Here is an 18,117-nt window from a genome sequence, read left to right as displayed (position 1 = left end):
GCCGCAAGGATAGGAGGACAAGGCAGGCGGCGCAGTCTGATTGGGAACGAGGAAGCGTTGAGTCAGGCTGGGTAGACGGCGCTTCTGTCATGCGTCGAAGAAAGTACGGGACGTCTGTTCTTTATACTTCGTACTCCTCCTGCAATGTGCTGGAGAGGACGACTCAGGCGAGGACGCAAAACGCTCAGAGCGGACCAGGCTAGCGGTTCTCGGCCATTAGGCTCGGCGGCCAATCAGGAGCCAGTCGGGGTGGTGGATTTGTCGGGGGGTTTCCCTTCTCTCTGCTACGAAAGGAGCACACACGTCAGGAGTGCTTTTCACCCACACACGCACACACACACGCTCTCTCTCTCTCTCTATCCGTCTCTCCCGTTTTCTCTGTGCTTTTCTTGTTTCGCTTTTTCCGCTCTGGCGCGAGCTGGTCCTGCTCACTGCTAGAATCACACCGAGATCGGACCGCGCAGGAAAGGTAAAAAATAAAAATAAAATAGCGAAAAAAAAAGGTTCGAGGACGCACGACTCCAACCAGGCCCAGGCACTGGCAAAAAATAAAGAGGGAGCCACCGTCTGGCTGTGCGAGTGCGCGCGTACCTCTTTAACTACGTTAACGTTACGAGGAAAGCTTGGCTGGCATCGGGCTGACTTCCGCTGACCTAGTGCGCGGCCGGTGTGCTACTGCAAGCCCTTTCTCCGCTGGCGGTGCTGCTCCTGCTGCTCGCTGGAGCTGCTGAGACTCGCCGGCCACAGGCAGTCGTTCTAGGCAAATCCGCAGCAGACGGCAGCCAGCAGCTGTGCGTTGTCGTGCCGCTGCCAGTGCTGCTGGCGAAGGCCGTTGCAGGGAGTCGCTGCGCGGGGCTGCGCTGCTCGTGCCCGCCGCCGTCGCCACCGTGGCCCGACCTCACCGCCACCACCGCCGCCTGCCGCCGCGCACCTCGCTCCTGCTCCTTCTTTCCTCTCGTGCGCGAACCCGCTCGTCCACCACTCCTCTCGCCCACTCGCACCTGCTCAAAACCACGCCTGCCCGCACGCGCGAGCTGACGGCCGCACCTGCCCGCGTCATCGCATCTCTCGTCCGGACTGCGCCCGTCGCCCGTCGCCCGTCGCTCGCAGGAGCTCGCCCGCACGTCATCAGGTAAGAGCGGCCGTCTCGTCCCCTCCCTTCGCCCCATCGCCTCTCGCCCCTCCCTCTCGTCCAGGAAAGGCCACCTCGCGCACATCCGCGCCTGCCCGTCCCAGGAGCCAAGTCTGCTACCTGTCACGACTTCCAGCGACAGCTCGGATTGTTCGCTGCGCGCTCCTGCCTCAGCGATCGCCGTGTGGCTCGTCACGGCTGCTCTGACCGGAACCTTGTCCGACGTGCGGATGCTGCGTTCGACCGCTCGCACGCACGAACTATTGCCCGTGGCTCCGCTGGCCGCCGTCTCTGTCGCGCTCTGCCGGCTGTTCGCTCACGCACGCCCGCGCTCGCTCTCTCGCCTGCCCTCGCCTGCTCTCGCCGTGTGTGTCTCGCTCTGGCGCAACGCCGCTCGCTCCTTGCGTGCGCGAAGTGGCCGTGACGGTTCCCCTTCGCTCACGTGCACCGCCTCGCTCGCGGCCCTGCCCTCTGTCTCTGCTCCTGCTCTCTCATCTCTCTCGCACACACATGGCCTTGTCCGCCCTTTGAACTGTGGCTTCCCCACCTCTCGAACTCTCCCCAGAAAGAAAAGAAACCACAAAGCAACAGGCCCACTCACCCCTCCGGCACGCACCGTGTACGCCAAACTCATGCACACACCACGCCCAGTATATCTTTCTCGTACCGGCCATCTCTCGCACCCTTGCCAAACTTCCGATCTGTTTCCCCGACTCTCTGGTCGCGTTTCGCTTCGGCTGCATCTCGGTTGGGTCCGTTTTTTATTTCAAGTTTTTTTTATACTCGTCACTTTCTCCTCCTCGGCACTACTGTTGCTTATCTCATCGCCCTTCTTCCTGGTCTTGGCCAATCCTGGCCCCCCTGTTGGCCTTGCTTGCCTATGCAACCGACAAGTTGTCCGGAGATGGAGCTGGATATCTGCGGGGACGATGTTGACACTATGAATATCACTAGTTTGTCCATCCTGCCCGCGCCTCTGCGTTGAATTTCGGCTGCTCGCTGGGTCTCTTCCCTTCCTTCCTTCTTTCTTTCTTGCGAACTGGCCTCCTTACCACACATGACACCTGCGCTTCTATCACGTCCTTTCGCTACATGCCTCACCTGCCGACCTCAGACCTTCTCGGCCTTTGCTTGCACATACAGGACCACACAATCGTCGCCATGCTGAAGGTTGCTAACATGCTACCCGCAGGCCATTCCTCGGGACATACCAAGCACCCCTCGAGCGGCTCCTTCGAATCATTCCTGTTCAGAAGGGCGGCCAAGCCTAGGAAGAGAAGCTCCAGGGCCAACTCCTCGGACGCGTCTGCTACCGGCACCACCGTTGCGGTTGAGCGCTCACGTGAATCATCCTCTGCCCATCCTCCGCGCGCAGTCAGCTGTGCCGCCTCCGTCGACGCCTGCGTTCACGGCTCTCCCAAACGAGCGCGCACCTCTTCCCATCCCGCCAACGCCCGGACATCCGTCGCCAGCTCTCGCCCCAAGCACGTGCCCATTGTCATCCCACGCTGCGCACAACCCTTTTCGTCCAACTCGCTCGCGTCCGTGACCCCGACTGGCACCGCATTTCCCTCCACTTCGCCATCGCCCACGCGTCTTGAGTTCCCCAGGCCTCCTCGCAAGTCGTCCTTGGCCCCCCCGGTCACGCTTCCCTCACCCGAGCACTCGCCCGGCGGGAAGCCGCGACATGTGGAGATAAAAATACCCGCCTGGGCGAACCCGATCAAACTGCCCGACACGCCAGAGAGCATTCCGAGCCCCTTTCTGAGCTCTTTCCGCCCCGCTGACGCGGCCTCGAACTCACGGTCACCTTCGCCGCGTACGATGCTGCGGCTGACCCCAGGCAACAGTCGGTCCAACACGCTCGACTCGACCGTCTCCGATCCGGCCACGCTGTACGCGGCCAGCAGCGCCGGTGGGAACATGTACGCCCAACGTGGCGTCAACGGCTCCCAGACTAACCTGTATCGGCTCAACACCAACGATCTGGCTCCCGATCGCGAAGGTCAAGCCCGCACCCCCGCTTCGGGCTTCCAAGGGAACCCTTCACCCGCCATGCCGTCTGTGGCTGGCGTAAGCTCCGCTTCCTCGAACAGTGGGCTTTCGGGCCTGGTTTGCAACGTCCACAGAACCACCGGACGTGAGCCCAGGCCGCTGGTTGGCGCCTCCACCACGATCCTTGGCGACAAGCTCTATGTTTTTGGCGGGCGAAAGACGTCACGATCAAGACCCCAGCTGACAAACGATCTGTACGAGCTGGACCTGATCAGACGCCACTGGACGAAGCTTGAAACAACAGGCGACAAGCCTCCGCCACGCTACTTTCACAGCGTGTGTGCCCTCGGCGACACGAAACTTGTCCTTTTCGGGGGCATGTCGCCTGCCACGTTGCCCAACGGACAGCCCGCCGCGCCGGACCAACCCGTCAATCCGCAGGACCCGCAGCCCGAGGTCGTCGCCCTGTCGGACGTCCACATTTACGACGTGCCCACGCGTTCGTGGATGAAGATCAACGCCACGAACCCACCCCAAGGCCGATATGCCCATTGTGCCACCATCTTGCCCTCGTCTTCGGTGTTTTCGTCGCCCAGCGCCGCGAATTCGGCCATACATCACAACCCGTCCTCGCCGTCCTCGCCAAACAGCGGCACGCTCGGCGTCACGCTGGACGGTGACGGCGGAGCGGAGATGATTGTCGTGGGCGGCCAAGATACCGCCAATCACTACATCGAGCAGATCAACGTCTTCAACCTCCGAAGTCTGTCTTGGACGACGGCGCAGCCGTTCGGCAGAAGCTGTGGCGCATATCGCAGCGTGACGGCTCCGCTGAGCGCCTCGGCCGCATCCAAGCTCGGCGTTCCGTTGACAAACTCCGAGTCAAGGTCGGGCGCGGATCGCGTCGAGGATGCCACAGACGGTGCTTCTGCGCTTCTAATCTACTCGAACTACAACTTCCTGGACGTCCGTTTGGAGCTTCAGGTCCGCCTGCCGGACGGCCAGCTGATCGAGAAGGACATGCTTGCCACCCCGTCACCGCCCGGTCTCAGGTTTCCCAACGGTGGTATCATCGACAATCATTTTGTCGTCAGCGGAACCTTCTTGACCTCATCAAAGCAGGAGTACGCCCTGTGGGCTTTGGACCTTCGCAAGCTGACTTGGAGTCGCATAGATGCCGGCGCCACGACGTTCAGTCAAGGCAGCTGGAATCGTGGCGTCCTGTGGAACAGGCGGAACACCTACGTCATACTGGGCAACCGAAAAAGAAGCCTTGCGGAGGACTACAACCACCGCCGTATCAACTTCACCAACATCTGCATGGTCGAACTGGAGGCGTTCGGACTGTACGACAACCCAAGAAGGAAGTGTCCATCCTCTGGCTACGTCTCGGCTAGCGCCAAGCAGACGGATCTGCTTGTGGACCGTCACGCGGGCGGCCGACCGTTGCTTAAGTCGGCTGAAGATCTGGGCTCCCTGGCGCTTAGCTTGACGGAGCTTAGCGACATGGACTTTGTGGCCATGAACGGTGACCGTTTGCCTGCCAACTCGCACATTGTCTCCCGTCGATGGGGACCCTACTTCAAGCACATCATGGCAGAGGCCATGGCGTCGACAGACACCAACGACACGGCTACGCTGCGACCCCAGGCCGAGTTCGCCCCCCAGCGACAGTCCAGCGTTACCATCACGCCCTCGCTGTCGTCTGGCTACTCGACTGGCTCGTCCACTCTGGTGCCGCCAGGCTCGATCCTTGACAGCACAGCTGCGCCAGGCATCTTTGACCCTTCTCGAAACATAAATCCGGCACGGCGACCCCGCGCTCTTTATCTTCCCCACACGACGCTCACCATCCAAGCCCTCCTCCACTTCCTGTACACGTCATCGCTCCCTCCCCTGAACAGCAATCTATGCACGCCCCAGATCTTGTGCTCCCTCCTTCAGATTGCACGGCCGTACAAGATTGACGGTCTCCTGGAGGCCGTCGTTGAGCGCCTGCATCTTGTGCTCGATAACCGTAACACGGCCGCCATCTTTAACGCTGCGGCCATGGCTGCGGGTGGCGGCGACGGTGTCGTCTTCTTCAACAAGGGTCTTGAGGCTGCAACGGGAGAGATGGGGAGCCGGAGCAACGGCGACTTGCCGCAAGAAGATTCAGACACGGAAGGTCTGACGGCGTCGCGTCTCCGAAGCTTGCGGATCGACACTGAAATCACGCGTCCGGCCACATCCATGAGCGCACAGAGCGGCCATAGTGACGACGCGAGCAGCGCGGATCCGGATGGACCCAGTGATGGAGACCGCACGATGAGCCTGACGAATGATGTAGGCGAGAATCAAGACGTGTGGAATGGGAGCTTAAGCTCTGTTGTGGGACTGCAAAAGAGAGGCCTAAGAGGCTTGATGGAGGGACGCAGAATCAGGGAGCGGAGTGGTGGCCTTGGAATGGGAGGCCCCGGTAGTGGAGTCGGAGAGGCAAACAGAGTAGGTCTAGGTATCGCTTGATACACTGACGCAGCCAAGTATATCTGGGAGCCTTTTATCTGGTCACAATGCACAACGAGGAGGGAAAAAAGACTTCTCTTTGTGTTTTGGTTTTTTTTTCCTTTCCCTTTCCTTTTAAGAGAAGGCACAGGGTGACATTTTATGATGAGATGATCATGCTGTCGATTCCTTTTCTGGGGAGCACGGTTTCTTCGCTTGTCGTTAGCGTTGGAGTCTTTTTGCTTTTCGCGGACATGCGCTCTGTTATCTTGCCCCTTGGAAACATTGTTTGCGTTTGCCTGGCTTGTCTACTTGCACATAGGCGACATATATGAGACGCAGCCGATAACAAAGGATTGGAGCACGTTTGGTGCTGTGAAAAAGCTGTGGTTGTAGTACTAAGGGTATATACATTTTAGACTCGAGGCAATACAATCAGCATGGTACCAATGCAAGGTGCATCAACCGTTCGTGAACCATGCTGGGAAAGCGCTGAACAACCTGTTTCAATCCTTGACTCCGTGGGCTTGACACAGTCTTTGGACGAGTGGCTGACCGGGGCAGATCATATAGAGGAAAACACAGTCCACAGTTGCGACGAAAATCCCGCCGATCTGTTCGTCCTGTGTTGTTGTCCTAACCACGTGTCACCTGGCGGACGGGTTGGAAGTGAGGGGACTGGGTTTCTCTGCGTGAAAAATAAATTTTTTTTTTCGACGACAGCGGCCTGGCAGGTTGAAAGCAATGCACTTTGACGATGCTGACCAGGGGGGACTAAGAAAAAAAATAAAAATATAAAAAAAGAGGAAGAGACGATACAGGAAACGAAAGTGGGGAGGAAGGAGAAGCGATGAAGGCTGATTTTTTTTTTTTTTTTTTCGTTTTTTTCTTCGTTCTACTCTCTCTCTCCCCTTTCTCTCTCTTTCATGTCGCTAACAGGTCACAAATCCTGCGAAACGCGATAGAGCCGGCATGAAACGGATCGGCAGCGAGATCGCACGCGGGTTAGGGGCGCCGCGTCAAAGAGCGGCGTGAGGCCTGTCCTGGACGGCGCGCCAGGCCTCGTCGAAGCCTGCGCTGCGCACCCAGTGCGGCTCCGAGGCCTCGACGGAGTCGACGGCCATGTGCAGCAGCTGGTCCCACATGTCGCCGTTGATCTCGAAGCCTGGCTCGCCGTCGAACTGCTCGCAGGCCTTCTTGGCGTGGCACAGGGCCCTGACGAGCTTGGCGGCGTGGCCGTCGTCGTCGACCTCGAGCGCGCGCCGGATCGGGTCGGCGCCGGGCCTGCGAGGTCTGTACCGGACGATCTCGTCGACGAGGAGGTCCGGGGCCCTCCTGCTGGCGTACATGGCGAGGTCGAGCCTGGCCTTCCACTCGAGCAGCCTGCGCTTGCTGTCGTCGCTCAGCCAGGGTTGCCGGAGGAAGGCGCTGAAGAAGATGCTGGCGTTGACGCAGTGGATGAAGTAGAAGTCGAACTTGACCGCCTTTGTCGGGCGCTGCGCCGCGCCGGCGAAGAGGACGGCGGCGTTGATCATCTCAGCCGTCTTGCGCGCCACGTCGTCCTGGGGCCGCACGACGAACTGGGTCGCGTAGGAGAGCATCCGGGCGCCGGCGCGCGCAATGACGCCGTCGCGGATCTTGTTGCCGTCGCTCCAGCGCGCGGCGTTGCGCACCTCCTCGTCGTCGTGGATCTCGCGCAGCAGCGCCGCCAGCGTCTTGCCGCCGTCCTTGGGCGGCTCGACGCGCGCCGCCTTCTCGGCGGACACCAGCAGCTTTCCGATCCAGCTGTCGTGCACGGCTGCCTGAGCCATGGCCTCGGCGACGATGGCCGGCTGCTGGAATTCGATGCCGAAACCCAGGTGGATGAGCGGATGCAGGAACCCGGCGAAGGTCCGGACGAGCAGGTCGTCGGCCCGCTCGTCGCCGGCGAAAAGGTACTCGTTGACCACGTTCTGCCAACCCTTGGCTTGCATCTCCTGCTGGAAAAAGACGAGGTAGTCGTGGTAGTGCCTTTCGTCGGACAGGTACCGCTGGAACTTGGACGGGTCCGACATGGCCTCCACGTCGCTCTCGTGCACCGGCATGGTCGGGCGCTGATACAGCGCATTGGCGTCGTAGTGCCGCTGAAGCTGCGCAGGATCGGCGCCAAGTGCGTAGAGGGTCAGGATGTGGTGCACAATGTGATTCTGCCCGCCGCATCCGTTAGAAGTCTCATTCATCATCTCTACCTCAAGCCAAGGGTGGGATTTTTTTTTGCCTACGTGGAAGCCTTCTCGGTTAAAGAAGATGTGATGTTCCTGGTGATTGCGCTGCAGCAGCTCGCTCGCCTTCTTCGCGTTCTCCTCGTCCTCCATACCCGGCACGTAAAACGTCGGCTTCTGGCGGACGTCGAGCCGGATCGTCGTCGGGGTCGCCATCGTGATTTTCGTCAGCACAGCGGCAGCGGTGGCAAAAAGTCCCGTTTCAACACTTGACTTCGTGATCGATGTCGAGGCCCGCTTGCCGCCCACGCTCTTTATACCCGATCCCAGGTGTCGCGCAAGCAGTCTAGATCGTCGCAGTGCAAGCATGTAACGCACGCAGAGAGCCCGGACGGGATTTGCATTGTTATGATTCACACGGAGTCTCGAACGTGCGTGTCGAGGACACGAGTTTGAGCCACCAATGGCCACCCGTCCATGATGTAAGAAGCCTTATAAAGCAGCCGATTCTTGGATCCGCACGCCGTGGGAGACCGTCGCGAACCGTATGCACCACAAAACGCGGTCTTCGCGTGCGGGGCTAGTGCAGACACGGGGTAACGCTCCAAGTGCTCCCTTTGGTCGTCCTATGCGAGCCCTGGCGGGCGAACGTGAGTTAAACCAAGATGAGATTGTTCTCGTTGTCGATGATGACAAAGCCAAAGGCCAAGACGCCGGGGGTGAAGTGCGGAGTTGTGGCGCTGCCATTGGTCGGGCCGTCAATGAGCTCACGCCATCGCTAGGCAGGCTTCGACGGTTGCGGCGTCGTCCGTCGATCTCGGCGACCGAGGACGACGGAGGAAAATACGTTCGCATGGCTACACGCAGCTTTACTCATGCTCATCGGAAACATAATCGGTCCGTATAAGCTCCTCTTCTCATTCGCGGCACGCAGCGCAGGCCCCTTCAAGCCACAAAAGGCCGCCATCTGCATGAGAGGGTTGATTCGGATATAGTATACACGAGCACTTTTCCCATGTCCAGCCAACGCGCGAAATCATACCACAAACGCCTCCTCATGAATGTGATGTCGTTAAAGCGTGAATGCCATTTCGTCATAAACCCCGTTTTCTGGGCAGATCCTCACTGTGTGTGTGTGTGCGTGTGCGAAAGAGAGAGAGAGAGAGGGAGAGACAGAGAATATAGGAGGTCATACGTTGTGTCCCCACATTCCCGAGTCCCACGACAGACGGCCCCCTCGAGTCGGCTGTGCGAAGCTCTACTCTCCCCACTTCTTGGCCACCATGCCATCCGGTGGACTCGTCTCAACCTTGCGCTTTCCTACCTCCGCCCAGTTCGTGCTCAGCACCGTGCCGTTACTCTCGATGTAGCTCTTCATCATCGCGCGCTGGGTGTCCGGATCGGCGCCTGCGTACAGCTTTTTGAAAAAAAGATTGGCTTCGTCGCCGCCGTAGTCGTCCAAGTCGTCGTCCAAGTCCATGCCCCCGTCCTCGCCGTCGTCTCCGTCGGCCTTCTTAGGCTTCTTGGTCATGTCTTTGACGACCTTATCCCAGTTCTTCGGGCCTGACTTCGACGACGTCGGGTACGATGGCGCCTTCTCCGCGGAGGCGAGGACGTCCTTGCGAACGGGATCTTCGGCAGTGCCTGTATCTGGCGACGTGCTAGGCTTGGGGGCTTCTGTTCCTTCGAGGGTTTTCCACTGCCGGCCGGGCTCTTTCTTCTTGAGCGTGAGCTCCACCTTGCTGGGTGTAATGCGCGAGGTGGAGGCTGCGACATCAATGGCGGCGAACAGAGGGTCGAGAGTGAAGTTGTAGTCTGAGCCTGTCGCGGTGGGGAAGGTGATGGATATCTGCTTCGATTAGTCTTGCGCGTCCGATGTCTTCGTCATGCAGGACGTACTGAATGCTCCTCGATGTCGATGACCGCCTTGTCCTGTGGCACGCCTCGCGCTAGCAGCGAGAAGTATACGTTGTCCTTGTTCTGATACCAATCGTGTTTGATCTGACTAGGCGGTGTCTGCACGGGCTTCTTGGGAGCATCCGGAGTGCTCGTGACGGCGGAAGACTGGGCCGGTTTCGACTCCTCCTTGCCCTCAGTCAAGTCAACCGTAGGCTTCTCCACCGTGCTGACTTTGCGGTTCTCGTCGTCTTCCGGCAGCGCCTTGAGCTTCGACGCGATTTTGGTTTCCCAAATGGCTATCGTCTTGTTGCCCGGATCAAACTTCTTGACAAACTCAAGCACGAACTGCGCGTTGGCGTACTGTCCCAGGTTGAAGAGGACGGTCACCCGCCGCATGTGTGCCTGACCTATGAGCTCACGCTTTGCTCTTTCGTACGCATAGTGCAATCCTATCTCGGCATCTTTTAACGCAGCGGCATAGTCCGGTGGCGTCGACCGCTGGTAGGCAGTTGAGCGCTTGAGGTAATAGTCAACAGCTTTGGGGTTCTGCTTGAGTGCTGCCGTGTATTCTTTGATTGCTTCGGCGCAGTTGCCCGCTTCGAGAGCTGTGGCTCCACGGCTGGCCGCATCCATAGTTATGGCAAGACTCTGGACTAGCAGCACAATTTGCTATTTTGTACGAGGTTCGGGCGAGAAGTCTAGACGGAATCGTTTGGAAACACATGAAGGGGCGCACAGACCCCGCCAGCTATCCACCCTGACCTGCTAAGGGTCTAAGCGAATCAGCGAGAACGCACAACGCCGGAGAACAAGATTACAATACGGCCAGCGGAACTTTGTGCTGTATCACGCACGTGTGATACGGGCGCGTTCTTTGCTTCATTGTGCGTTGTTCGATGCGAATTATGCATTCATGTCTCAGAATACAGGCAAGGCGTTCAACGCCCTTATACGAACTCACCACATCACGTCCAAGAAGAAGATTGCAAAGCTGAGGCATGCAGCACATGTACACAATGTCTACGCGATCTTGCACTCAGGTAAATGCCCTGGCATCATGTACTGCGAGGGCAGTGAGGCTGGTGTGAAGAGCTGGGTTAGCAATGTGCAAGGCCTGCGTTGTATGTCGGACACAGCTAGATTGTAGCCTGTGGCCTCGAAACTGACAACACCCAAAAGACAAAGATTACCATCTAGTTGCACGGCCAGCAGAGGCTCAATTAACCCCCTCCGCGGACGACAGTTCAACGCGGGGAAAGCTCGTCGAGGTTTCGTCCGTGGCGAGTTTTGCTGGACACATGGAGTCGCGTAGCATTCTGGCCTGGTGGCGCAAGGCCATGAATTACACGCCTTGAGCAGCGCAGCGCATCAAATCAAAGAAGCAATTGCTGAGCTCGCACGGTTCTGTCAAGCAGGGTGATTCTTCGACCGTTGAGTCTCGCCATGGGCATCTTTTTCTACAACAGATGCTCAGCGCTTCGACAGCGCTGATTATGAACATCCCTGGTCTCCTTTGATCTTCATGAATATTTCGAAGAACTCCATTACGTCTCCCGAGCCGTCGACGATATGCTCACCTCCCTCAAATAGAAAAACGGGCACCCCTTGCACTCCGGACTCTCGAATGGCAGCTGCTTCCATGTCGACCTCCTTGTGATCACTGCTTGAAGCCAGGTACGCCTTCGCTTCTTCGACATCAAGACCGCAATTTCGTGCAGCGTCGAGCAGAGTTTGTATGTCGGTTATGTCGCGCTCCTCTTTGAATTGCAGCCGGAAGAGCTCGAGGGCGACGTCGTTTTGCATGACCTGGCCTTTGGACTTTGCAAAGTGCAACAAATGATGTGAGAGCCTTGTGTTGCCTGTTTTCCCTCCATACTTGAGTATAATACCCTCAGCACTAGCAAGGCTGGCCATGTGTGCTTGCACCCGCTCCGCACTCGCCGCACCCATCTGACTGACCATCTTCTCTGTTCGACGCGATATCAACACCCCGTACCCAAGCTGGATTTTCAGAGACAAAGCAAATCGGGGCATGGAATACCTTGTATGGGCACACCTTCTGTGGGTGCCTCGGGGTTAAGGTAGTACGGCTTCCATTCAACGTTGAATGTGTCATTGGAGCCACCAGGGTACGTCTTCTGATACACTTCAATGGCCTTTTGAAGGCGCCTGTAGCCAATATAGCACCATGGGCATACCGTATCAGATATGATAGATATATTGAAACTAGTCATTGCTGTTGCCGTTGCTATACCTTTGGCCGCTGCGGAGGGAATGATTGAGATTCGGCGATTCACCCCTCTTCCATAGATCTTCTTAAATATGTAGCATTTCTGGGCATCAACTCTGCCTCGGGCTCATCGTTTTTATGCCGCCGCCTTTGGTTGTCGTCACGCTCAGTCCGCAAAAGGGCAACGGCGCCGCAGAGCGTCCAATCAAGGACGATTCTGCGGAGGTGCTGGAGCGGAGACGCTAGCCACGTCTGTGGTTTGTTGTGAACGCATCCGCACGCATTTATACGTCCTCCATAAGTATCAATTTTCCGTGCCAGAGCAGAGAAGCGGAGATGCTTGGAGCTTCTCCGTCAAAGCATAGGTGAGCATGCGGGGGGAAAGCCTGGGACAGCGCAGAGAAACCAAGTCACATGAAATCTGATTAAGCATCTCTAGGATTACGAACAGTTCTCACCACGGCCCAATCATGCTACCCGAGCCATGCACGGAAACGGCGTGCATTGCATGGGACTACGAAAACTTCGAACTTTCCAATGCATGGCCTCACTATGGGTCCCTAGCTGTGTGATTTACTGGGGACGCTGCCGTTTGGTTGGGCTCCGGCGCCGCTTGATGACGTCGCAGTGATATGATGCATGGATTCTCTCACACTCGGAGCGGGCGGAAGCTAGAAGATGGGACCATGGAGTCTGCAATTCGAATCGCGAAGTGACAACATTGTGCCACTGCGATTAATAAGACCTGCTGGTGATTTTTTTTTTCCTCAAGTTTCTTACCCATCGTCTGATCGTCACCCCACGTATGCTGATTGATACAGCATACTACAGTTATTCAATTCTTTGCCGCGTATCAAAACCGAGTGATAAGAGTCGATTCTGTTTGTTTTAAATTGCCTTGGGTACAATCTACCGATACGTTTGAAAAAAGTTCCATCTCAGCACTTCCGCACAACCCAACCATGTCGCATCCAGAGGTACTGCCGGGAAGGAGGAAAGATGAGAAGCTGTCGCCCTTCGGCGTCGCGCGTTCAACCATCAAAGACCAGCCGCTGACCAAGGACGAGATTGAAAAGATGACGCAGTATTTCTACGCGTCCCTGTATCTATGTTTGGCCATGATCTATCTGAAGGAGAACCCTTTGCTGGAGGAGCCGCTCAAGGTTGAGCATCTGAAAAGGCGTCTGCTAGGACACTGGGGATCCGACGCCGGTCAGTCATTCACATACATCCACATGAACCGACTGATCAAGAAATACGACCTCGATGTTCTCTTCATCTCTGGCCCTGGCCATGGCGCACCAGCCGTGCTCTCAAACTCGTATCTGGAGGGAGTGTATTCCGAGGTGTATCCAAGCAAAAGCGAGGACAAGGAAGGTCTGCGCAGGTTTTGCAAGCAATTCTCGTTCCCGGGAGGTATCGGCTCTCACGCAACTCCAGAGACACCAGGCAGCATACACGAAGGCGGTGAGTTGGGATATTCGGTCTCACATGCGTTCGGCACCGTATTTGATCATCCCAACTTGATCACTCTTTGCGTAGTCGGTGACGGAGAAGCTGAGACCGGTCCGCTAGCAACCAGCTGGCATAGCACAAAATTCCTAAACCCGATCACCGACGGTGCCGTGCTGCCTGTCCTGCATCTCAATGGCTACAAGATCAACAACCCTACAGTTCTGTCGCGCATTTCCCACGATGAGCTAGAACAGCTGTTCCGCGGATACGGTTGGAGCCCGTACTTCGTAGAGGGCGACGATCTTGACTCAATGCACCAAGCCATGGCCGGAACAATGGAGAAATGTGTCACCGAGATCCGCGACTATCAGAAACAAGCTCGTGAATCGCGTAAAGCTTTTCGTCCGCGGTGGCCTATGATTATACTGCGCACGCCAAAGGGATGGACAGGACCCAAGAAACTCGACGAACATAATCTTGAGGGCTTTTGGCGATCCCATCAGGTTCCGATTCCCGACGTTCTGACGAATCCAGAACACCTCAAGATCTTGGAGAAGTGGATGCGATCGTATGGTCCCGAAAAGCTGTTCAAGGACGGAAAACTCATCCCAGAGCTGAAGGCGCTAGCACCCGAGGGCCAGAGGCGAATGAGTGCCAACCCTGTCTCCAACGGAGGTCTCTTGCAACACAAGCTTCGCGTTCCTGACTTCCGCGAATACGGCTTTGAATGCCGAAAACCTGGGGTCACCAACGCGCCGAGCATGTCCATCTTTGCCAAGTTTCTGCGCGACATTGTGGCCAGGAATCAAGATATCTTCCGCGTCTTTGGCCCGGACGAGACTCAATCAAACAAACTCGACGCAATCTACGACGCAGGCAAGAAGGTGTGGCTTGCTGAATTCTTTGACGAAGACAATGATGGGGGCAATCTCGCGTATGAGGGTCGAGTTATGGAAATCCTGAGCGAACATACCATCGAGGGCTGGTTGGAAGGCTATGTTCTCAGTGGACGCCATGGTCTCCTTAACAGTTATGAACCGTTTATCCACATCATTGACTCCATGGTCAATCAACATTGCAAGTGGCTAGAAAAATGTAACGAAGTAGAGTGGAGGGTTCCCGTCGCCAGCTTGAACATTTTACTAACGAGCACGGTTTGGCGTCAGGTAAGTTAACCCGCCTTCTTCTTCGTGCTTGTGCTAACAAAGCTCCAAAAAGGATCACAACGGCTTCTCTCACCAGGATCCTGGCTTTTTGGATGTTGTAGCCAACAAGTCTCCTGAGGTTGTGCGTATCTATCTTCCGCCGGATGCAAACTGCCTTCTCTCTGTTGGAAATCACTGTCTTCGCTCACAAAACTACGTCAACGTCATCGTTGCCGACAAGCAGAATCACCTGCAATACTTGAGCATGGAGGATGCCATCACGCATTGCACCAAGGGTATTGGAATCTGGCAATGGGCATCCAACGACTCCGGCGACGAACCTGACATCGTCTTTGGCTCGTGCGGTGACGTCGTCACTCAGGAAGCCTTGGCTGCCGTTGCGCTTCTGAGACAGAACATTCCTGGGGTGAAAATACGGTTCGTCAATGTAGTTGACCTTTTCAAGCTCATCCAGGAGAAAGATCACCCTCACGGCCTCTCTGACGCCGAGTTCCGCTCTCTCTTCACTGACGACAAGCCAGTCATCTTCAATTTTCACAGCTACCCGTGGCTTGTACACCGACTCACGTACGGACGCAAGGGAAGTCACAATTTCCACGTGAGCGGTTACAGGGAGAAGGGCAACATCGACACACCGGTCGAGTTGGCCATCAGAAACGGTGTCGACCGCTTTTCTTTGGCCATCGCGGCAATCGATCGGATGCCCGGCCTTGGCAACAAAGGCGCAGCAGTTCGAGAGCGTCTCTTGGACGCGCAGATCAAGGCTCGCAACACGAGTTTCTTCGAGGGCGTGGATCCGGAAGAGGTAACTGGGTGGACATGGCCGTTCTAGCCTACGGCTATCTACGCTTTTTTTTGTTGTAAATACTGACCTGGGAATCGTCCGAAGCTTGACATCGTGAAACAGAATTTAACGAGTTTTCTTGCCTGGTGGTTTATGTACTTTGCGCTACGTCGAGGACCGTCCGTTGAGCTGAGAAGGTGTTCTGATCCCATTGGACGAAGGAATCAATAGAACTTTAAACGACAACTCAACTACCTGTTTTTCTTTTTCGCAAAACAGTATTTAAACCAAATTCATCGTTCCGAAGACGTGACTTTCGGGATCGCTCAAGCTCAGGCTTTGAGAGGAAATTTTCGTGCCCAGCAGTCCGACATCGATACACGGTCTAGGATTTTCGTCTAGATTAGGCCGTCTAGCTAATTATCTTTGCTTGCTTTGCATTCATGTATGGATATGAATGTGTTATCTTACTAGCCGTCAAGCTTTTCTCATGGGGTTGAAGCTTCTTTTGAGACGTCAATGAACCCGCGCAGTATCTGTGAAACCTGGAACTACGTACCTATTTTACGCCGGCGTCACGTCTGCTCCAATGGCTCCGTGTCGAATAGAGTAATCTGGGGGATGGGTCTTGCTTCTTCCAGTTCGTCTGAACAAGGAGATGGCTATTATTCACTGCGCCTTGAACAGCACGCTTACTCAATATTGTTAGAAGAATCGAATCCTAGGGCGGAAAGAGGAAAACAAAATACGGGAAGGGGGGCAAGACGGGATCATGGTAAGTAAAAATTGGTCTGGGTTTTAAAATTTTGGCATAGTGATGAAGAAGAGAAGAGGCCACAGAAAATTGTCATGGAAATGTTCAGGAACCGACATAATGCCGCCTTGCATCCCGCGAGATATTCGTCAAACAAGTTCCAGGCTCCTTACTTTCCACTTGCCAGCGCGCAACACAAGAAAGCGCCGCGAAGGGGTTTTCTCGTCCTCCTTTGTGAAGTAGTGTGCGTCGCTGACGACGTCTCCCTTCCTGATCTTTACAGCATCACCGTTTCCACCGATAACATAAGCACCGCCGCTCTCAATGAGCTTCAATGCCTTGCTTCTGGACTCTGCCAGACCTGCCATATGCAACGCAAAGGCAAAAGGTTTGTCCGTGACTTCCGCATAAGCCACCTGTAGATCAGCTTTGGAGGCGGGCGTGTATCCCCGTGAGCGGCTTAGGTGCTGGTCTTGTGCGGCAGCAGCATCTTCAGGTCCGTGGACGAGTTCAACGAACTCTCTGGCAAGCAGGTGCTGGGCAATACGTTTCTCCGGGGCAAGGTTATGCTTAGCCATCGTGTCACTTATCGTACCCTGTGGCAGAAAAGTGAAAAAGTTCAGCAGTTTCTCGACTTCTGAATCCGGCAAGCCGACGAAGAACTGTTGGTTGTGATTAGCGTGCGTTGAAAATATCAAGGCGGGAGACCAGAGACGCACCCCATAGAGATCGAATACGCTAGTCTGTTCTTTGTCAAGCCAGACCGCGTTTCCTGCGCTCTTGCCGAACTTCTCGCCAGACGGCGTCGTGAGCAGTGGCACCGTGAATCCTAGCGGATGGGCATCTAGGGCACCGCTGTCGCCTTCGTCTTCCCGCACTTTGAGCGCGTACTTGATGCCGTCGGCGCCGCTCAGTATGTTGCCGTACTGGTCGCTGCCACCGATCTGCACGCGCACATCGTGATCACGGAACATGACGTACCAGTCCCACGCCTGGAGAACGGGATAGCAGAACTCGGCGAAGGACATGCCCTCTTGTGTTGAGGCGTCTGCGGTCATGCGGGTCTTTACTCTGCCATTCGCCCACATCAGTCTCCCGTACGATCGTCATCGCAAAATCTGTGTATGTGTGCTCACGTGTCTCGACCCAGCATGACGCCCAAGCGCAGCCCCGCTCCCACAGTACCCAGCACGTCCAATATACTCGTCTTCCCCAGCCAGTCCTCGTTGTTCAGCAATCGTGCCTCGCCTTCTCCAACGCGTTGCCCGTGCTTCGCCCCCAATCTTGACACGTTACCCCAGATCCTCTGCAGCTGCGCTTGTATGCCGTCTATATTCCTCCGTCTGGCGGCGGCGGAAAGATGTGGTCGTGCCTTGACGCGGCCGGTAGGGTCTCCAACACTCGCCGTACCGCCTCCCACGAGCGTGATGGCTTTGTGGCCGTGAAGATACAACCAGAAAAGGGCCATGAAGGGAATCAGGTGTCCGACGTGCATGCTCGAGGCTGTTGGGTCTACGCCGACGTAGGCGCCGATGCGCTTTCCGTCGAGAATTCGCTGGAGGTCATCTCGCGTCCTGCCCGGATCAATTAGCTCACACACGCGAAAGAAGACATGTACACAGGCAATGCGATAGGGCTTCGTTTACCCGGTTATCTGGTTGAGGTAGCCTCTGCGCTCGAGGATGTCTACGATGCCCGTGTTCTGTCGGGACGCATCACTCGCACTGTGCGTGCTCGTCCATCTGCGACGAGGCCGTGACGACTCGAGACGCAGAGCGCATCGGTCGCATATCCACGGCGTCGTCCGCCGAACCAATGGCCTGTACAGCGAATTCGCAAGCATTGATCAAAATAATGAAGATTCGTCGCCGCCAGCGTTCCGCGAGTCTTTTCCAATGCCGACATGACGCAGGGTTCGCTAAATTTAAGTGCCCTTCCTTTTTTGGTAAGCGCAAGGCTGAGCCTCGCACGCGCTCCACAGCTAAATGCAGCCCAAAGATCGTGTTCTCAATTCTGT

The 18,117-nt window shown here is 56.3% G+C and overlaps 7 protein-coding genes across 8 annotated transcripts; 3 read left to right on the top strand and 4 right to left on the bottom strand.

Annotated features, from left to right (window-relative positions):
* Positions 1–872: 872 nt before the first annotated feature.
* PV09_07081 lies at positions 873–6,076 on the top strand. Of its 2 annotated transcripts, none has more exons than XM_016360802.1 (2): positions 873–1,132; positions 2,325–6,076. In XM_016360802.1, the coding sequence occupies exon 2, from the start codon at positions 2,957–2,959 to the stop codon at positions 5,630–5,632; it is 2,676 nt and encodes an 891-aa protein (XP_016211479.1). In that variant the 5' UTR covers positions 873–1,132; positions 2,325–2,956; the 3' UTR covers positions 5,633–6,076. The 2 variants fall into 2 exon arrangements, with proteins under 2 accessions (XP_016211479.1, XP_016211478.1); XM_016360801.1 differs by lacking the exon at positions 873–1,132 and adding an exon at positions 1,154–1,884.
* Positions 6,077–6,473: 397 nt separating this feature from the next.
* On the bottom strand, positions 6,474–8,656 carry PV09_07080 (uncharacterized protein). Its single transcript, XM_016360800.1, has 2 exons — positions 7,873–8,656; positions 6,474–7,797 (listed from the first exon to the last, which is right to left on the bottom strand). Exons 1-2 carry the CDS (start codon positions 8,179–8,181, stop codon positions 6,631–6,633), a joined length of 1,476 nt encoding a protein of 491 aa, XP_016211477.1. The 5' UTR covers positions 8,182–8,656; the 3' UTR covers positions 6,474–6,630.
* On the bottom strand, positions 8,649–10,395 carry PV09_07079 (uncharacterized protein). Its single transcript, XM_016360799.1, has 2 exons — positions 9,712–10,395; positions 8,649–9,661 (listed from the first exon to the last, which is right to left on the bottom strand). The coding sequence occupies exons 1-2, from the start codon at positions 10,342–10,344 to the stop codon at positions 9,071–9,073; spliced, it is 1,224 nt and encodes a 407-aa protein (XP_016211476.1). The 5' UTR covers positions 10,345–10,395; the 3' UTR covers positions 8,649–9,070.
* A 125-nt stretch (positions 10,396–10,520) lies between these two features.
* On the top strand, positions 10,521–12,051 carry PV09_07078 (uncharacterized protein). Its single transcript, XM_016360798.1, has 2 exons — positions 10,521–10,832; positions 10,891–12,051. Exons 1-2 carry the CDS (start codon positions 10,625–10,627, stop codon positions 11,064–11,066), a joined length of 384 nt encoding a protein of 127 aa, XP_016211475.1. The 5' UTR covers positions 10,521–10,624; the 3' UTR covers positions 11,067–12,051.
* On the bottom strand, positions 11,092–12,311 carry PV09_07077 (uncharacterized protein). The gene is made up of 2 exons (XM_016360797.1): positions 11,753–12,311; positions 11,092–11,678 (listed from the first exon to the last, which is right to left on the bottom strand). Exons 1-2 carry the CDS (start codon positions 11,943–11,945, stop codon positions 11,203–11,205), a joined length of 669 nt encoding a protein of 222 aa, XP_016211474.1. The 5' UTR covers positions 11,946–12,311; the 3' UTR covers positions 11,092–11,202.
* A 315-nt stretch (positions 12,312–12,626) lies between these two features.
* Positions 12,627–16,221, top strand: PV09_07076 (uncharacterized protein). Its single transcript, XM_016360796.1, has 2 exons — positions 12,627–14,562; positions 14,615–16,221. The coding sequence occupies exons 1-2, from the start codon at positions 12,904–12,906 to the stop codon at positions 15,392–15,394; spliced, it is 2,439 nt and encodes an 812-aa protein (XP_016211473.1). The 5' UTR covers positions 12,627–12,903; the 3' UTR covers positions 15,395–16,221.
* On the bottom strand, positions 16,121–17,965 carry PV09_07075 (tyrosine-tRNA ligase). Its single transcript, XM_016360795.1, has 4 exons — positions 17,747–17,965; positions 17,237–17,674; positions 16,820–17,171; positions 16,121–16,762 (listed from the first exon to the last, which is right to left on the bottom strand). Exons 1-4 carry the CDS (start codon positions 17,941–17,943, stop codon positions 16,250–16,252), a joined length of 1,500 nt encoding a protein of 499 aa, XP_016211472.1. The 5' UTR covers positions 17,944–17,965; the 3' UTR covers positions 16,121–16,249.
* Between the last annotated feature and the right edge of the window lie 152 nt (positions 17,966–18,117).

Source organism: Verruconis gallopava, assembly GCF_000836295.1.
Source record: "Verruconis gallopava strain CBS 43764 unplaced genomic scaffold supercont1.26, whole genome shotgun sequence".
In the NCBI taxonomy this organism is placed as follows: domain Eukaryota; kingdom Fungi; phylum Ascomycota; class Dothideomycetes; order Venturiales; family Sympoventuriaceae; genus Verruconis; species Verruconis gallopava.
This window is presented reverse-complemented; position numbering and strand designations above follow the sequence as displayed.

Bases quoted from the DNA above. Each gene is read 5' to 3' on its own strand.
- PV09_07081 (XM_016360802.1), top strand. From the start codon at position 2,957: ATGCTGCGGCTGACCCCAGGCAACAGTCGGTCCAACACGCTCGACTCG.
- PV09_07076 (XM_016360796.1), top strand. From the start codon at position 12,904: ATGTCGCATCCAGAGGTACTGCCGGGAAGGAGGAAAGATGAGAAGCTG. The intron at 14,563-14,614 runs GTAAGTTAACCC...AGCTCCAAAAAG, and splicing joins CGAGCACGGTTTGGCGTCAG to GATCACAACGGCTTCTCTCA.
- PV09_07077 (XM_016360797.1), bottom strand. From the start codon at position 11,945: ATGACTAGTTTCAATATATCTATCATATCTGATACGGTATGCCCATGG. The intron at 11,679-11,752 runs GTATTCCATGCC...CGCGTCGAACAG, and splicing joins AGAAGGTGTGCCCATACAAG to AGAAGATGGTCAGTCAGATG.
- PV09_07080 (XM_016360800.1), bottom strand. From the start codon at position 8,181: ATGCTTGCACTGCGACGATCTAGACTGCTTGCGCGACACCTGGGATCG. The intron at 7,798-7,872 runs GTAGGCAAAAAA...TGCGGCGGGCAG, and splicing joins TTAACCGAGAAGGCTTCCAC to AATCACATTGTGCACCACAT.
- PV09_07078 (XM_016360798.1), top strand. From the start codon at position 10,625: ATGTCTCAGAATACAGGCAAGGCGTTCAACGCCCTTATACGAACTCAC. The intron at 10,833-10,890 runs GTATGTCGGACA...AACACCCAAAAG, and splicing joins CAATGTGCAAGGCCTGCGTT to ACAAAGATTACCATCTAGTT.
- PV09_07075 (XM_016360795.1), bottom strand. From the start codon at position 17,943: ATGCTTGCGAATTCGCTGTACAGGCCATTGGTTCGGCGGACGACGCCG. The intron at 17,172-17,236 runs GTGAGCACACAT...GGCGAATGGCAG, and splicing joins GTCATGCTGGGTCGAGACAC to AGTAAAGACCCGCATGACCG. The intron at 16,763-16,819 runs GTGCGTCTCTGG...CACAACCAACAG, and splicing joins GCGTATTCGATCTCTATGGG to TTCTTCGTCGGCTTGCCGGA.
- PV09_07079 (XM_016360799.1), bottom strand. From the start codon at position 10,344: ATGGATGCGGCCAGCCGTGGAGCCACAGCTCTCGAAGCGGGCAACTGC. The intron at 9,662-9,711 runs GTACGTCCTGCA...TAATCGAAGCAG, and splicing joins TCGACATCGAGGAGCATTCA to ATATCCATCACCTTCCCCAC.